Source organism: Hydra vulgaris, chromosome 08, assembly GCF_038396675.1.
Source record: "Hydra vulgaris chromosome 08, alternate assembly HydraT2T_AEP".
Classification (NCBI taxonomy): domain Eukaryota; kingdom Metazoa; phylum Cnidaria; class Hydrozoa; order Anthoathecata; family Hydridae; genus Hydra; species Hydra vulgaris.
Window position 1 is genome coordinate 26,417,177 of NC_088927.1, and position 19,065 is coordinate 26,436,241.

General features: G+C 31.5%; 1 protein-coding gene across 1 annotated transcript in view; it reads left to right on the forward strand.

Moving 5' to 3' along the window:
* Positions 1-5,855, forward strand: part of LOC105846222 (cingulin) — a 40,131-nt gene extending 34,276 nt beyond the window's left edge. The window contains exon 9 of the mRNA XM_065803326.1: positions 5,371-5,855. Within this exon, the coding sequence (XP_065659398.1) occupies positions 5,371-5,763 (393 nt within the window). The 3' untranslated portion in view covers positions 5,764-5,855. The remainder of the gene's footprint in view (positions 1-5,370) is intronic.
* Positions 5,856-19,065: the final 13,210 nt, after the last annotated feature.

A 19,065-nucleotide genomic window follows, 5' to 3' on the forward strand; every position in this document is an offset into this window, starting at 1 on the left:
TTTTTTTTGATTTTAAACAAAGCATAACTTTGTAAATAAAATAGGTGATCACCTGAAATTTTGTATGTTAATAGTTTTTAACCCAAATAATTCAATTTTGCAGGTGCTTTTGATTAGCTCTAAGGAATTGATGAGTTATTGTATCCTAAAGTTGCTATAAAACGCAATAATAGGAAAATTTTTGAAAAACTTTTATGTGCTGCAGTTTAATACCTATAGACAGGCAGTACCAATTTTTTTCTACTTTTGTGTAACCACTTGTGGAAAAAATTAAAATTATGTGTTAAAAGTTAGTTTAACACTTACAGCAGCCTATTAAAATATCACTTTTTTTGAAAAATATAATAAATTACATACACCTTTTACTGGCGAGGTTCTATATATAGACAATTACCAAAAAAAATTTAAAGATCTATACTCTATCTTATGACATAAATTTAGCATTTTGAGTGCAATTTTTAGTTTAAAAGAATACATAATATCGTAAGTTATAATATATTTAAATAAAAATAAAAATGCTAAAAAAAGAAGCGTATATACAAGTACAGTAATTTCATAATCTCTGATTTGCATAACTTAGTAACAGACTATAAATATTGCTAGAGATTCTCCGTAAAAATGATTTCTCTCCACCTGGTCCAAAACTGTGATTCTTGTGCCTGGGACTGTGCTCATCTCTTTACATTGTTTCTTTAGGTTGAAATAAGTTTCATGGTTATTGATATCATTACTTAAAATGTAAAATATGTTAACACCTTTAATGTTTTTTTCTGGAGTGAGAATCTGGTTTGCATTTGCTGCTCGTAGACTCATTTTTGCTGCTTCTCTTTTTAAAGTTCGTCCTATTCCATCACATAGACTTTTGTCATGGGATGTAGCAAAGAAGTGATGCTCAGCATTTATATTGTAATCTTCAAGATGGTACATTGAGTTTAAAAGTTTACATTAAGTTTAATTTGTAATTTTTGTACTGTGAAACAGCACCATCACTGAAGTATTTTACTTTATTGATTGTGGGTAGTTTGATTTTGAATATAGGGAGTAACTTTGTGAGAAAACAATGAACTGTTGTTTGGTCATGGCGAGAATGATCAGAAATTGAACAAAAGCATTCACATTTGAGTTGATTTTTTACATCTTTATAATAAACAGCAAATGGATGTAAGGTAGCTTGATCGGCTTGCCAGTAAAATCCTTGTACAGCATCATACACAAGGAAACTATAGTTCTCTGCAAAATCCATAAAAATAAGACAAGTGTGCTGATCTAACGTTCTTTTTGCCTCTGATAAGTAGGAGAATTGTGCTTCTTTGATAAAGTGGTGGTGACAAAGGTCATACAAAGTTTCAATTAGAGTTTCAATAAACTCAATGCTTGTTTGGACTGTGACAAGTGCAGTTTGGTCAGTTGACACTTATTCCAAGTAAGTCTTCAACTTTTTTTACTGGGGCAGCTGGAATATAGATAAAATATGCAGCTTCAACTATCTATATTACAAACGCATACTTTCATCAAATCTTTGTAATATATTGAATTGCCCTTAGGTAAAGCAGCGCACATCAACCTAGCATTTTGATGATCAGAACATATGCAAACTGACTTCCACTACTGTCAACTGTGATGCCCCACTTTGGCCTTAGTTCACAGAACTTGCTGAATCCAACTTTGTGTGTAGGGTATAACTTCTTAAACTCAATATAAAGTTCCTCTAATTGAACTAATATTAAATGTTTTTGTTTATGAACTTTTGCATTATTTATATGCGCTGAAATAAAGTATTTTTTTCCTATTGTCTTTTTGAATTCTTCGGATTCATAAATTTCAATGACTTTTGTTTAAAAATATCTTCCAAAGGCTGTCCTATTTTAGCCTCAGGTTTAGCAAGTATTCCTTTTTCATTTTTCAGCTTTCGAGCTTTCTTAACAAGATGTTCTAAAACTGAAAATATTTTGCAAGTTTTTTCAATTGACATACTATTAGGAGTTAGTGTTAGTAGTTGAACTTTTTCTTCCTTCAAACTTATTTTCATTTTATTTTTTATTGCATCCAACAGTTTGTTTAAATCATTACAGTTTATACATTTTTGCTTATTTTCCAATACTATATCTTGTGGGTCTATCTCCAATGCTGACGCTACTAGATTTGTCATACTTAATGCAATTTTTTTAACTTTTTGCTTTCCATATTCTAATTTGTCGCACCTACTTACATTTTTGAGTGGAGATATTTCTAATAAAGACACACTCTTATTAAGAACAGTCTTATCAAGATCTGAACAACTAAAAGCAGCTTCATCTTGATTAACTTCTGTAATTTTTTCAAGTTTGAATTCATTCATACAGTTAGTATAAACTTTTTGACCAAGTTTGATCTTAAGTTGATTTGCTATTGATATGTTGACTTTATACAAGCCCTTGATAATTTTTTTCTTGTGGACTTTAAATAAATCACAACAGTATTTTTGAGGTGCTTCATATCTAGAAATTTAGGCTTTTTCATGGTGAAAACATATCTCCTCATTTGGTTTGAAAGTGTATACTATCCTTTGAATTAAAACTTCAATATCAGTATCTTTTAGTCTTATTCTTCCTACTATTCTACAATATAACATTTTATGACAATTTTCATTTAAAATTCTTCCCACACAACATTTCTTTGACACTTTTTACTAATCTAGAAATATTAAAATCGAGGGTTAAACATGTAACATTATAATCTAAAAAAAAAACTTCTTTATATTTTTCCAGTATTGAAATCAGTAAAAATGAAATCTCAAGTATAAATGTGATAAAAATGCAACCAATAACCTATTTCTTCATATAACTATTTCTGCATACACAAAATTTTTTAGTTTTTGGTTCTTGCAGTATTAAAAATTAAAATAATAAAATCCAGAAAATACTGTGCAGAGTTAGATTTTAATACAAACTCTTGAAGCAGTTGAAGTATTTTACACTCAAATTATAACCATGTTAATTATATCATTATAATTATATTATATACATAAAACGAATACATATTATAAAATCATATCAAATAAAATAAGTTAAGACACTGATTATGTTATTTTAGGGAAAACTGATTGTATATATTCGGGGAAAAATTAAAAGTATACACCTAAGTCATAGGGCTATAATCATGTTATAAGATAGAGTATATGTTTTAACTGTCTATGCTACTTTCTATGCCTACAAAGTGAATGTAATTTGTTGTGTTTTTAAAAAAAAGTGAAATTTTAACTGCTGCAAAGGCTAAAATAACTTTTAACACATAATTTTAATTTCTTCCGCAAGTGGTTAATCTAAGTACACAAAAGTAACAAAAAATTATCACAGCTTGTCTGTTGGTATTGAACTGTAGCACATTAGAGTTTGCAAAATTATTGTCTAATATTGCGTTATTTAGCAACTTTGAGGTACAAGAACTCGAAAATCCTTTAAAATCAATCAAAACGCCTTTAGAAATAGATAATTTGGGTGATAAACTATTACCGTAAAAATTTTAGGTGATCATCTATTTTATTTAAAAAGTTATGATCTGTTAAAAATCAAAAAAATCTACTGTAAGCTCCAGATACTCAAATTTTTCCGATTTTGGTCAATATTGATTCAATTATAACTTTTGAATGATTTGGTCAATCAAGCTGAAATTTTCAGGACTGTTTTTTTCATAAAAGCTGTGGGTGGTCAAAATTTGAAGCAAATTTAAGGTGGTTAAGTAATTTCATATGGAAATAACCCAAAAAACACAGGAAAAAAAATTAATGAATTATTTCATTAATTTTTTTTTTGTTTGTTTACTCAATGCTTGTGATTTTCATAAATAATTTTGTAAAGGGCCGCTCCAAGCTGGCTCAGGGCCCTAGAGCAAAATTAAGTTGTGAAAAAATCTAAATATCATTAATCTATTTAATAACATTGTAAATAAGATTGTAATGACTTTTTTTGATATATAACAAGTAATTTTTTTTTTCAGTTCACCTCCCCAAGGTCATGAAGGCCATTTAGTCGAGGAGGCTAGTTACAACTTTTAGTTGCAGTTACAACCCTCTCTCAACTCTATAGCTCCGAAACTTTCTTTTAATGAGAATTGTGTTAAAGACTATTATTCGAATCAAGTTCTCTATTTAAAAAAAAAAGTTAAGTGCATAAAAATTTTAATACTAAAAAATCATTACCACCAAATATCTATCTTTACAAATATTTGTGGTATTCAAAATAATGTTTCGTTTGTTGAATCTTTCTTTTTTCAAAATTCACCAGGTTTGCTTTTTATGAGAATTGTGTTTAAGACTATTACTCGTTAAATCACAAAAAAAAATCACAAAAAAATTACAAAAGTTTCAACAGTCACATACTTGGTCTGAGAATATTCTTATGACCAATTTGTTTAATTATCATGAAATCAGGTTTGAATCTTCAAACTATTTTTTCATATGCTTTGTTGAGCACTTTTAATGTTCTTCTAATTAATGTTCTCCTTTTTTCCAAGACTGCACTCATTTTGTTGCAAGCATATAAGCTTTTATTCATTCTAGTTGTTTCCAAGTCAAACCTCACTCAAACATCATCCCCAATCCCCTTTCTTCCTGTGCAGCTGCTATTTATAATTGTAACATTTTTTTTCCATCCTTATCCATGAGAGCATTTCTCTTGAGAAAAGATTTCTATTTATTATTATAAGAGTCAGGTCAGGCGTATGGTAACCATGATCACCCTGCTACTGGTAATATGTAATCTAGTGCAACCTTTTCCATGTCCTGCTGCCTTGTAGTATTTGTTTCCTAAGCAAAGGCTAAAAAAAGTGCACTACCTGTCTTCAATACTATTTAATATCAGTCATGTCTATAAATAGTATCTATTTTTGTTTTTAATATAGTTGAAGGTGTTATGGTGACTGATTGATGGTGATTTATGATTTTAAACCAGTACTAGTATTAGATTTTTCAATATTAACAAGCTTTAAAATCTCAACTTTTTATTATTCAATTTTTAAATTAAAATTTTTTTTTTTACGTATTTACAATAGTTGTATAGTTTCACGTATAATCTGTTTAAATGTAAGTTTACCTAACATTCAGATATAAAGACGTTTTTGCTGGATAATCTGGTGTAATATAAGTTTATATTACATTTAGATACACAAACGTTTTGTTTTTTTTGGATTACCTGGTTAAATATAAGTTTACATTACATGCATAACTATTTAGATGATTATCAAGTAGAAAATATTTATTTTTATTGTTTTTCACGAAACTGCTAACTGCCTAAAATGGTGCTTTTGGCTATTCAAGTTGCATAAAAAAATAGTGCTTCTTTTTTTAATTAATTTTGCGTTTTAATTACTTAAGTTTATATATTGTGGGTTTAGAACGATATAGAAAGCTCATCAATCAGTGGATTTTGTGCACGTAAACATTCTTATAAAGAACTCCTTAACAGCATTCGCAGAAAATTTCCAGAAGACTCAGTTAGTAGGTTAATGTCTCTTCAGAAAGTAAGATTATTATCTCCAACATATTTAAACACAAATCCGTCGGATCTTGTTAGTACATCAGAATACTCTAATTCTCTGTCAACACTAAATAACGAAAAGTTAGATAAAGGTTTAAGCAAAAGTAGCAGTAATGATTTTATGCATCTCACACCAGAAGATGAATTGCATACAAATCAAAGTCCTGTGTTTCGTCGCCGTGCGATGTTAGTGGAGGAAGAAGACCTTATTTGCCGAAGCAAGATCAAGCGCAAAACGTTACCATCTTAATGCGAAATAAATTTGTAATTACGAACCTTTTTTGTCAATTTTGTTGTGATGTTTATTTTCTTGACGCTGGCGTTATTTTTTTACAATTTTGTTGTGTTAAATATTATATACATGTTCCTTTTATATAATTTACATATTGTTTAAATTTTCAGTTTTACGTATATATTACAAATTATTATTTTTTTTTAATAAATTTATAAAAAAAATTTATTATTTTTGTATTATTTTTCAGTTTACAATTTTATTCGTGTACAATATTTTTCGTGATAAAATATAATAAAGACATAACAGCATAAGCTAGGTTTCCGAAGGAAGGTCACAAACGATCTTATCATCAGAACCTTATAAAGTAAACATTTATTAAGTTAGTTATAAGTATTAAAATTTCGTTTGTTACAAATATCAAAAAATTAAAGTTGATAAATATTCTTGTCAGATCAGGTTATCCTGCTACTGGTAACATGTAACCCAGTACAATCTGCTTCATGTCCTGCTGCCTTGTAGGATACGCCTTTTTAGGCAAAGGCTAGGAGATGCCAACTCCGATTTAAAACACCCCCTGCCTTGGGGCTCTTGGTTGAGTAAAGGCTAGAGATGGTGTCTCGATAAAAATACTCATCTTAGGCAGATGTTAAATGCACCCAGCTAATGTCTTGTAGACGGCCTCCTAGGCAAAGACTTAAGGGGTAAACAGATTCTATATGTTGACCAGCCTCGCACCCCTTCTTCATCTATTAGGGTGGCGCAGATGTATTTTTAATACATTGTTTCCAGTTTAGGATGTTGAATGCTGGATCTTCTTGACTCAATGCATGGGTTTGCTTGTGTCACTGTTTTTATAACTAGGCAACTCATTCTATTATCTCCTTATGAGGGTACAGCTCTAAAACTCAGTTTTATGGTTCTGAGGCCGGCTGGTAGTCAGGTTTCCCGAACTCTGTGGTAGCTCTCAGAGAGGCTGATTCCATCAACAGCTGAAAAATATCAAAGTATTAACAGTGCCATGTTGCGCATGGATGGTGTCCCTGTTTGTACTTTTGGTGTGCATTGCGGAGGCCACATTTGGAGCCCTTTGTTACGGCTTAGGGTTTATTAGTAGTAATGAGGCAATTGCTTGGGCTATTAAACGGTGTTCTGAGTACTATCTATGCTTTGAGTCAAGTTCTTCAATCTAATTTAAAAATGAATAAAGTACCAAAAACTATAAAACACAAAAAACCATCATCATCACCAAGTTCTCTAAACCTATCATTCACTAATATTCGTGGTCTTCGAAGTAACTTTTCTTCTGTTGAGTCTTATCTCTTGCAAAGTTCACCAGACCTACTTGCTCTTTGTGAGACTAATTTGAGTTCGGCTGTCTCATCTTGTGATCTTAGTGTTAATGGTTATCTTCCTCTGATTCGTAAAGACTCCAATAGTCACATGCTTGGCCTGGGCATTTACATTCGTAAGAATTCACCTGTTTGTCGTGAAACTAGGTTTGAATCCACAGACTATTCTTTCATGTGCTTTCGTTTAGCACCACTTCACTCTATTGCCTTTCTCTTTGTTCTATATCGCTCTCCTTCATCTCAAGACTGCACTCTTTTTGATGTTATTTCTGATCATATTGACCAAGCCCTCTCTCTTTATCCATCTGCCAACATAGTTGTTGTCGGTGACTTTAATGCTCACCACTCTGAATGGCTTGGCTCTGGTGTCAGTGACTCTGCAGGCATTAAAGCCCACAACTTTTGCCTTTCTCAATCCCTAACTCAAATAGTCAACTTTCCAACTCGCTTTCCAGACAACCCTAATCATTTACCTTCTCTACTCGACTTATGTCTTGTTTCTGATCCTAGTCAGTGCTCAGTTTCTCCACATTCACCCTTAGGTGCTTCTGATCACAGTTTGATCTCTTTAAAACTAATATCTCATTCTTCTTCATCACCTGAATCCCCTATTATCGAACCTCTTACAACTACAGTGAAGCTGACTGGGATTCTTTCCGTGATTTTCTTCGTGATGGCCCTTGGGTAGAAATCTTTCAACTTTTTGTCGACAAATGTGCTTCTTACATAACTTCGTGGATTCAGGCTGCAATGGAATCTTTTATTTCCTTTTGACGATTCCAGGTCAAGCCTCACTCTCCTCCATGGTTTTCCTCACACTGTGCTGCTGCGATTGTCAATCGAAACCGTTACTTCCATATTTATCAGCAAAACAATTCTCCAGAAAACAGACGTCTGTTTATTACTGCTAGAAACAACTGTAAAAAGGTTTTGTCTAACGCCAAAACCCGCTATTCTCAGGTCATGAAATCTCGTATCTCATCTCAAAAATTAGGCTCTTGTGACTTCTGGAGAATCTTTAATAATATCAATAATAAGGGCAAATCTATAATTCCACCTCTCTTGTTTGGTTCAGACTTTGTCACCTCACCTAAAGACAAAGCCGAACTGTTTGCTAAAAACTTTTCATCAATATCATCTCTTGATTCCACTAATTGCGTTCTACCTGATATTGCCAACAAACAGGTTGATCCATTGCTTGACATTCATATCACTCCAACATCTGTATCTAAAGTGATTTCCTGCCTAGACTCTTCTACAGCTTGTGGCCCAGACATCATACCTGTTATTGTCTTACAGAAGTGTTCTCCGGAGCTGTCGTCTATACTCTCAAAACTATTCAACAAGTGCTTATCAGAGTCTTGTTTTCCAGCCTGCTGGAAAGCCGCATCTGTTATCCCTGTCTTCAAAAATTCTGGGGAGCGATCTGATTCGCCTAACTACCGTCCCATAAGTCTTCTTCCTATCATAAGCAAGGTTTTTGAATCTTTAATTAACAAACACTTAATTTCTCATCTTGAATCTAATAACATACTTTCTGACCATCAATATGGATTTCGATCTTCTCGTTCTACAGCTGATTTGCTAACAGTAATAACTGACAGGTTTTATCGTGCATTAGATGAAGGTGGAGAGGTTAAGGTCATCGCTCTTGACATTTCAAAAGCGTTTGATAAAGTTTGGCATGCTGGTCTTCTCCATAAGCTTTCTTCTTATGTTGTATCCGGCAACATCTTTAAGATCATTGAATCCTTCCTTTCCAATCGTAGCATAAAAGTTGTCCTCGATGGACAACACTCTTCTTCTTATTCTGTAACTTCAGGGATTCCTCAAGGTTCTATCCTTGGCCCTATACTCTTTTTAATTTACATTAACGATCTTCCAGATATTCTTACATCTAAGGTGGCATTGTTTGCTGATGATACTACCATTTATTCTTGTCGTGATAAGAAACCAACACCCTCTGATTGCCTGGAGGGGGCATTTGAGCTTGAAAAGGATCTCACTTCTGCTACAGCATGGGGCTCACAGTGGCTGGTGAACTTTAATTCAGATAAAACTCAATTTTTTTCAGCCAATCGTTATCGCAATAATTTAGATCTTCCTATATTTATGAACGGTGATGTACTCGATGAGTCACCTACTCTTCATCTTCTAGGATTAACTCTTACTTCCAATCTTTCTTGGAAAGCATATATCAAATCAGTTGCAAAATTAGCATCTGCTAAGGTTGCATCTCTTTATCGAGCTCGTTACTTTCTTACTTCGGATTCTATTCTCTATTTCTATAAATCTCAAATCCGGCCTTGTATGGAATACTGTTGCCATATCTGGGGCGGATCTTCTAATGATGCCCGTTCTCTTTTAGACAAGGTGCAAAAACGCATTGTAAACATAGTTGGACCTGCTCTTGCAGCCAACCTTCAACCATTATCACATCGTCGTAATGTTGCTTCTCTTTCTCTTTTCCACAAATACTATAATGGGCACTGCTCTAAAGAGCTAGCGTCTCTTGTGCCATCTACTAAAATTCATTCTCGTGTTACTCGTCATTCAATTAAGTGTCATCCTTTTTCTGTGACTGTTCCTAAGTGCTCCAAAAACGCTTATTCGTCTAGTTTTTTTCCTCAAACATCAGCTCTTTGGAATTCGCTTCCTTCATCTTGCTTTCCTAATTCATATAATTTGCAATCTTTTAAATCGTCCGTTAATCGTTATCTTGCTCTACAATCTTCATCTGTTCTCTTACAGTAACTTCCAACTTTAATTAGTGGCTGCTTGCAGCTTTGTTGGAAGCAAAGATGTTTAAAAAAAAAAAAATATTAGTAAAGTTTAAATATATTATCAGAAAGTAGAAGAAAATTTTTTAGGTTAGTTTTAAAAGCAAGCTAAGAAGTGAGCACGGTACTCAATACAAAGACTAAATTTAGTTTTATAAAAATGTTCGTGAAGTTGTTGTATCTTAGTGTATATTTATTTCCAGGTTTAAAGGTAAAAAAAGAGGGATAAATTACTTCTCCACGTATCAACAAAACATATAATAAATATATTCTGTTCATATACATTGAATATTTTAATCTTGATAAGAAAAAAAGTTGATTTTGAAAAATGATCCGCAAAATTAATCATACGAAGTGCACGTTTCTGGAGACGATTAAGAAGTTGTTATTATTATAATAATATAAAATTATTTATCAGCTTGTATTTATATATATATATATATATATATATATATATATATATATATATATATATATATATATATATATATATATATATACACACACATATATGCATAATTTGTATAACTAAAAATAAATGAGTAATATAGTCAAGCGCTTTTTGTTTAGATAAGTTCTGTCCTTATACAGAACTACAATATTATTTGAAATTTTAGCGCAGATGAAATCAATGATGTTTTCATGTATTGTTTTCATGTATTGTTTTTATTAAGAAATTTTCCCCAAAATTTTGTAACTGAATCTCTTGATTTCAATTCGGTCAATAAAGTCACGCGGTAAGTTTGCAGGTAGATGCTGTTTTTTATGAGAGATTAAAAAAGAACCCTTTTTTTTATTATTAATATTTAAAGTTAATTTATTATATTTTATTACATAATTATATTATACATTTATTACACAACTAGATAATTTTTTTTAATTCTTCATTCGCCATAGAAAAAAGTTTGTGAATATCATTATTAGAAAGAAATTAGTTGGTATCATCAGCAAACATTAAATGTTTATTACCTTATGATAATGACAAGTACGCTGACAATACTAATTTTTTTCTATTCTGTTAAGTTAATGAAAATTTCTGATTGGTTTTAATTAAGCACTGGCCTTACCGCAATGTGACTATGCGGTAAACTTTGATTGTAATTTCTAGATATTTAGTTAGTTGCGATAGTAGTTAGGTAGTTGCGATGCGGTTTTTCAATTTTTTTTTCTTCTATTAAGTCCTATCTCTTGCAAAGTTCGCCAGACTTACTTGCTCTTTGTGAGACTAATTTGAGTTTAGCTGTCTTATCTTGTGATCTTAGTGTTGGTTATCTTCCTTTAATTCGTAAAGACTCCAATAGCCACATGGTTGGCCTGGGCATTAACATTCGTAAGAGTTCACCCATTTGTCGGGAAGCTAGGTTTGAAACCACAGACTATTCTTTTTGTGCGTTTGTTTAGTACCACTTCACTATACCATTTTTCTCTTTGTTCTATACTGCTGTCCTTTATTTGAAGACTGCACTCTTTTCGTTGTTATTTCTAATAAATTGACAAAGCCCCTTTCTCTTTATCCTTTAGTCAATACCGTTGTTGGTGACTTTAATACTCGTCGCACTGAATAACTTGGCTCTAGTGAGTAGCTCTCAGACACTCTGCAGGAAATAAGGCCAAGAATTGCTGCAACTCCAATTGTAACCATTACTTGTAACTTTTACTTCCAAAACAATTCTTCTGAATAGACGTCTGTTTACTATTGCTTGAAACCATTGTAAAAAGGTTTTGTCTAACGCCAAAGCCCGCTATTCTTAGGTCACAAAATTTTGTATTTCATTTCAAATATTAGGCTCCCGAGACTTCTGGAGAAGTTTTATCAGTGTCTAGAATAAAGACAAATCTGTTACTCCTTCATTCTAGCATGGTTCATATTTTGCTACATCACCTAAAGACAAAGCAGAATTGTTTGCTAAAAACTTTTAATTAACTTCATCTCTTCATTCCATTAGTCAAACCCTACCTGATATAGCCATCAAACAGGTTGATCCATTGCCTGACATTCATACACTCCGGCTTCTGTATCTAAAGCAATTTCCTGCCAAGAATCTTTTACAGATTGCAAGCAAAGTTCTAAGTCTTTAATTAACAAACACTCAATCACTCATCTTGAAACTAATATTTTACTTTTTGGTCATCAATATGGTTTTCGATCTTCTCGTTTTACTGCTGATTTGTTAACGGTTTTAACTGATAGATTTTATCGTGCATTAGATAGATGTGGAGAAGTTAAAATTATCGCTCTCTACATTTCCAAAGCCTTTGATAATGTTTATTTGATTGGTAATTTACATTACCAATCAAAGGGGGGATTTGAGCTTGAAAAGGATCTCACTTCTGCTGCAGCATGGGAATCTCAGTAACTGGTGAACTTTAACTCGGACAAAACTCAGATTTTTTCTGTTAATTGTAACAATCTAGATCTCCTTATATTTATGAACGGTAACGAAGTCAATGAGTCATTTACCCTTCGTCTTCTAGGATCAACTCTTACTTCTGAACTTTCTTGGAAATTGTAAAACCAAGTCCATTGCAAAAATAGCATTTGTTAAGGTTGCATCTCTTCATCGTGCTCGCCATTCTAGATTCTCTTACTCCGGATTTTATTATTTATCTCTAAAAATCTCTAACCCGTCCTTGTATGATATACTGCTGCCATATCCTCACTTAATTAAAACCTTATTTTAGACACGTTTTATTCTTTTTGTTTTTTAAATATGGAATAGAAACAATTAGTAACTTTTTAAGAACTTGTGTTGGCTGTGTTTGTAAATCAATTTTTAATTTGGTTGGGGAGGATTTTGCTCCTTCTCTTGTTCGCAACATTTTCTTTTTACCATCATTACTTTAAGATATAGTGTAATATTCATGTATAATATTTGATATAATATAAACAATTTGCAATATTGTATAACATATTATGTTATATTATGTCATATAATATTGCATGTTGTTTATCTTAAATCAAACATATTAAATATAATCTGCAACATAATATTATATTGCATGGCATAATAAGATACAATCCGTAATATGAATTAATACATAGTACCATCTGCTGATATTTAGATATCTGTATAATACAATATGATTGATATAATAATATAATCTGTAATATTAAATAGTATAATATAATATATTTAAAGTATTTAAAAATTGTTTATTAAATCACAAATGATGGCTTAAGTATTCAGTAACTTTGAAGTTACGAATTTGCTGAATGTTTTTAGAATATTATGATCAGCAGATTCAAAACATCGCTCAAAAAATATTCTCAAAGGAAGCTTTTATTTAGAAGCATGATAACCTAGTGGACATGACACTTAAAAAATAGACATCTTTTGAACGTTCAAAAGACGTCTTTTTACGTTCCGTGCCCAATGGAAAGATTATATCTTTGCATCCCGCAATATAGGATATACTTTATACACTTAAGGTTATTTCTACAAAAGACCGGCAAATATTCGTTAAAATTCGGATTACGAAGTTTACTGAAAAGCGAAGTTGACTTTGGCTTCGACTTTGATGCCAATTTTAAAATAGAAATTCGGCTTACAGTTAAATTCGGTAACAATTGCAAAATTTTATTTAACTTTCAGTAACTTTATAAAAGTTTTTAACAATTTAAAAAGAACAATAATTATAAAATATATTACATGTTTTATGTATATCAACTTGCTTTGCCGTGCAGCAGCCTTGATCGTTAAGGTTGAAAAGTGTTTCAGAGTTAAAGAGTTAAGAGATGGTTGTAACCACTATAAAGAGAAAAAAATGAGCAGCTTCCTCGATTAAAGTAATCCACACGAAACTCGTGGCCCTGCGGAGCCTTGGGAACATAAACTTAAAAGAGTCAATATTCGGAAATTCTTCATCAAAGGCGCAAAGTCTATTCATTACTCATTAAATCTTATTTATCGCTTTAAAAAATTCGAAAGGCAAAAAACAGATGAATATTTAACCTAATATTCTTAACGATCTTTTTCCTTTATAAAATTGACATTTGAAGGTTTTAAATGAATGTTGTTAATGTTCTTTTGTTCATGTTTGTTCAAAAACATTAGGAGTTGTAAAAATTCCATAACTTAAATTCTCATTATTACTGCATTTTTAGATTTTTTATCTCGACGTAAACTGTTGTTTTTTGAATGCATATATTTTTTTTAATAAATTAAAACTTTGCTTTACTTGTTCTTTGTTATGTTTTGAATTATGGTGAATTGCAAGCTGAAAAATAATAACTTTAGTTTATAAAAAATGATTATACAGCACAGAAGCGCAGTGGTTAGGGCTTCGCGACAAAACCGTTAGGTTCTTATTGGGCACCTTAAACAAACAAAACAACAACAATAAAATTTATAAAAGTTTTTATAGAATTTCTCTTTCAATTGAATGTGTTTTTATAATCCAAATTCGTCTTTCAGTTAAATTCGGCCTACATATAAAGCCAAAATTCGTCTTTCAGTTAAATTTGTGTACGAATGCGATCTGAATTCGTCTTAAAATGTTAATGACTTCGCCGGTCATTCATTTCTACCTTTTTTTTAGTGCGTTTAATAGTCTATAATACCTTTTTTTTGCAAAATACTTAACATTTTTTCAGCATATTAATGGTTCTCAGTTCTCCAAGAATATTTTTATTATTATCACAAAATGAATAAAAATATTTTCCCAATGTTATGACAATTCCAGAACTACGTTAAGTATTTTTGTTGCCAGGTAGAATTAAAATTGCTGAGCTTGTCTTCTTTCTAAGTAACTTATGTGGCTTTTGTTAACATTTTTGTCAGAAACCAAAATTAGAATTTAAAAATAAATTTGGACAATTGAATACTTTAATAATGAGAAATATAACCACAGTCGTGGCTAGGCTACCCTACAACCCCAAACTGGAAGGGGATTCAACAAATTTTTTGAGCACTTTTTCGATTTTAGGGGCCCATTTGCAAATTTAAGGAGCTTTTCTTTCTTCTTTTTTTAGTGATGCCTGGTAGAAAATTTTTTAAGATTTTGGGAACCTAATGATAGGTTTTAAGGGTGCCTCCAATCCACTAGCTACGGCACTGAATAAAACAAATAGCATTTTTTATTTATTTTAATTATGATTCGGTGAAAGGCTAAAGACATTTTAAGTATGACTAATAACAAAAAACATATATACAAAGCCATTTTATAGATATTACATTTTACAATTTCTTTTAGGATTTTTTTTAGGCAAACTTAGCTATATATCAATTTTTTTAATATATTTTTTTCAATAGTTAGTTACTAAGTTACTAGGTTGCTAAGTTACTTTAACAGCTGTGAAGCATTGTTGTAGGGGGGTCCAAAATTGACTTTTTTCAGATTTTTTGTAGTTTTCTCATTTTATTAATAAAACATGTTATCATTATGCCTAGTTATAAATAACACAAAAAGTTAGACATTGAACATTATCATGATAGTCTTATATTATTAATAATTTGTTTTGACCTCTATTGAAAGTGCGAAATAACTTTGTGGAAGTCATCGTAGGTGATTGTGGATTGCTGTGATGACTTTCCAAGTAGAACCTTCAAATTAGTAGCATATTCTCCTATAGACATAAGACGACGCTTTTTTGTATTTTTATCAAAAATCTCTAAAATAAATTACTTCCTTCTTCAATCGTTTTTGGCATTTTATCAGATCTTGCTCTTTTTCACTATATTCACAGACATCTGATGCACTAGTAAATGGGCCACCTTGTAGTTTTAAACAAGTTAAAATAGAATTTCTCCTGGACACCTGATGTAAAGCTTGTTGTTCTTTTTTAATTAAGCCGCTTTGTCTCAGTTGAATCTGTCGCTGGTTCCAACTGTATTCTATACTTTCAATTTTTCTAACAATAGGACCCGTTTTCCGAAATAGTTCTAAATTATTTGAATCTTCATTTCTTAAATGGTTTGAATATTTAAGAACATTACCAAGTGAAACTGTTGAGATCCACACTGACACTCAAGTTCAATATTATTTATAACTGTTTTATCAACTCCAACAACCTGATTAAAAACATAATACTCATCAGGTAATCGATCATCTCCAAACCCATAATGCTTTCCTCTTTGGTGTTGAAGAACTATAGTTAAACTTTGCCGAACTATATTTGCAAGAATAATGCAATCATCAAAGTTCTTTGATGCGTATTTTCGAACTACATCAACAACTTCTAAGTCATAATCTTCTATAATGAGATTTTCAAAAAGTCTCTTTGATACTCCTTGAACACATGGCTCTTTAAATTCAAAGAATTGTTCATTAATGATATCATTAGATAAGCTTGCATACATCTTGCTAAAGAATATTAGCAGTTTAGAATACGTGGCTTTACTTTTAGTTTTACAGAAAAATGGTCAAATAACTTGCATTCTAAAAGCTGCTACCACGACTAAAGTAATTATAATGTAATCAAAATTCATAGAATCTCGGACTAAACAAGCAAGTTTATTTTTGATATATTCATGTTGGTCTAAAAACTCCTTAAAGTCATCCCAGTAAAAGCAAACTATAGAAGAACATTTCGAAAAACATTCAAATCGAACATCTTTACATTCAAAAAGAAAAATATCTTTGTTTTTACGCTGCATGAAAGTTTTAAATTCTTTATGATAATTCCATGGTTTTTGAATAAGACTTGGACCAAACAAGTTTAGTTACCCATGATAGAAAGGTTAAGGATAACGTTTCCGTACTTTTGTTAATAGATATATCTAACGGAAAGCCTTTGAAAAGGTTATCCATATTCATTTCATTTTCAATTTGGTTTAGAACTTTTTCAATAGCTCTGTCAAAACCTAAAGCTGTATGTGAAGTGCAAACAGTTGACCAGCAGGAATTTCTCTATCGAGTATATCAGCTGTGGTTTTAGATATTCCTATATTATGAACAGTACTGTCAGTCATATGAACATCTACCTTCTGGTATAGTTAGGGTTTCTGAAAAACAGTGGTTTTCAAAAAACAGCTGTTTGCTGTTCCTAATTTTTCAAAAAACAGCTGTTAACAGCTGTTTTACTGTTTTTTTTTTAAAATACAAAGAAAATAGTAAACTTATGTACTTTTTATTTAAATACTATATTGTATGACTTTTCTTACATGATTTGTTATAAAAATATTTAAGGAACACAAGTGCATTTAGTGATTTGTCCGATAATTGTGATCGAATTTTTGTACAGTAATTTGCGCATACTGAAAAAACACGCTCAACGTCAGTCGATGTTGGTTTAATTGAAAGTAATGCATTGTAAAGCATTTGTAGATGCTCTGTTCGTTTGCCTGTATTTTTGAAAAGGACAAATTCACTTTTTAACCATTTGAATTTATCTTGCCCCAATATTTTTGATGACTTTTCTTTTTGAAGAAGCATGTTAAGTTCATCTTGAAGCGATAAACTTTCTTGCTCGGCATCGTTAGACTCTGTGACTGTCATTTCATCATCATTTTCCTCGTTATTGATTCCAAAGAGGCGAGATGCAAGTTTTCCAGCAAAAATCAAAGTGTTTTTTGACGGTGTCGTGGAAGGATCGTTCAAGCTTCGCAAGAGATTCATTATATCGCTTGTCCAGCGCTCATCAATTCGGCGTTTTAAGTTCTCGTACAATGTTTTACTTATTTCGTTGTTCATCATTGAAAGCTTTTTTAACATAAATTCGATGATTGTATCAGCAGTCTCTAATGTTGCGTCTTCTCGACTTAAATTCTCCACTGCAAGTTTTACAGGATCTAAAGCTCTGAGCAAATTTTTAAGAGCACCAAAATCCAAGGAATCGATTAGATGAAGTGAGTTAAAGTCAAATAATGTTGCTCGAATAGAATTTTCTGTTTGTATAAGTGACTCAAGCATTGTTGGAATTGAGTTCCATCTAGTTTTAACGTCGAGATGAAGTTCTTTCTCATGCCCTAACTCATTTTTGACGTGAATTCGAAACGCATGGTTTTTGACAGATGATTTTTTTATAAATTTAACAAGTTCTCGTGATTTCTTAAGAAGGTCCTTGTAATCAGTTTCGACATCATAAAAATTTTCCTCGAGGAATTGAAGGTCACCATTCTCGTCAAATTCATCTGTTTCTGATACATCATCGCTATCAATGTATTCCAAATCATCGACTAGATTATTTTTCTTATAGAGTGTATCGCAAATGGCAAGATGAATTCCGTGATTTAGACAAAATTGCCCCTCTATCTCAGCATGACGAATAAATTTTTTGTTTACAGAGGCACCATCCAAAGTAGCAGCAACAATATCGGTTTTCATTGATAAACCAAAACTAAAAAAATGCTTTTTCATAATTTCTATCATATCCATAGCTGAGCATGAGCCTAATATGCGAACAAGTTCTGTCTTAAAAGTCAGCTTATTAACATTATTGTGAAGATTCACTCCGAAGTATCGCCGTCCTCGTATGCTTGTCCACTCGTCAACCGAGAAGCTAAACTTTGCATTCTTCTGCAGCAATTCTTTGATATTGCCGATCATTTTTTGTTTCTTATCATCATAATCATCGTGAATTAATTTCATGACGTCGCTCTCGTTTCTTGGCAACTTAAAATCGTCTCGTGATATGGATAAACGGATATATTTGCTGTTTGTGATGGCATGTATTGAAATATTGTCAGTGGCCAAGTCACTTACTATCTCCTTAAGTATCATTTTTTTAGAAAAAATATCAGGGATCATCATTGTTCTCTTTTCAGTTACAGCTTGTTGACTAGATTCAGCTGTATCAGGTGGTTTATCAAACGTAATACCATGTGAAATCAAGTGCCTCTTTAATGTGGTCGTTGAATTACCAGAACACTTAATAATTTTGTTGCAACGTTTGCATTGACCTTCGAGATCTTTTGTTTTTGCATTCTTGCGTTTAATTGCAAAATCCCAAACAGAAGACATAGCTGAAATCTAAATAAGTATTAAATAGTGCAAGATATTTAAACTTAATTCGTAATATAGTTTACTTTTTGTTAAATAATTATTTGTTATAATAAGTTATTATTTTAACTTAAACTGTGACAAAATCACTTTCTTCAAAGCGAAGGGAAAAGCCCCGCGATTTTTTTTAAAAAAAGTAGTTACTTGTATGGAAATTTTTTTTTTCAAATCACTTTAACTTTAGAAAAGTAAAATGTAATCGCGGTAACATATCAAAATTAAAAAAAAAAAACAGTAAAAAACAGTTA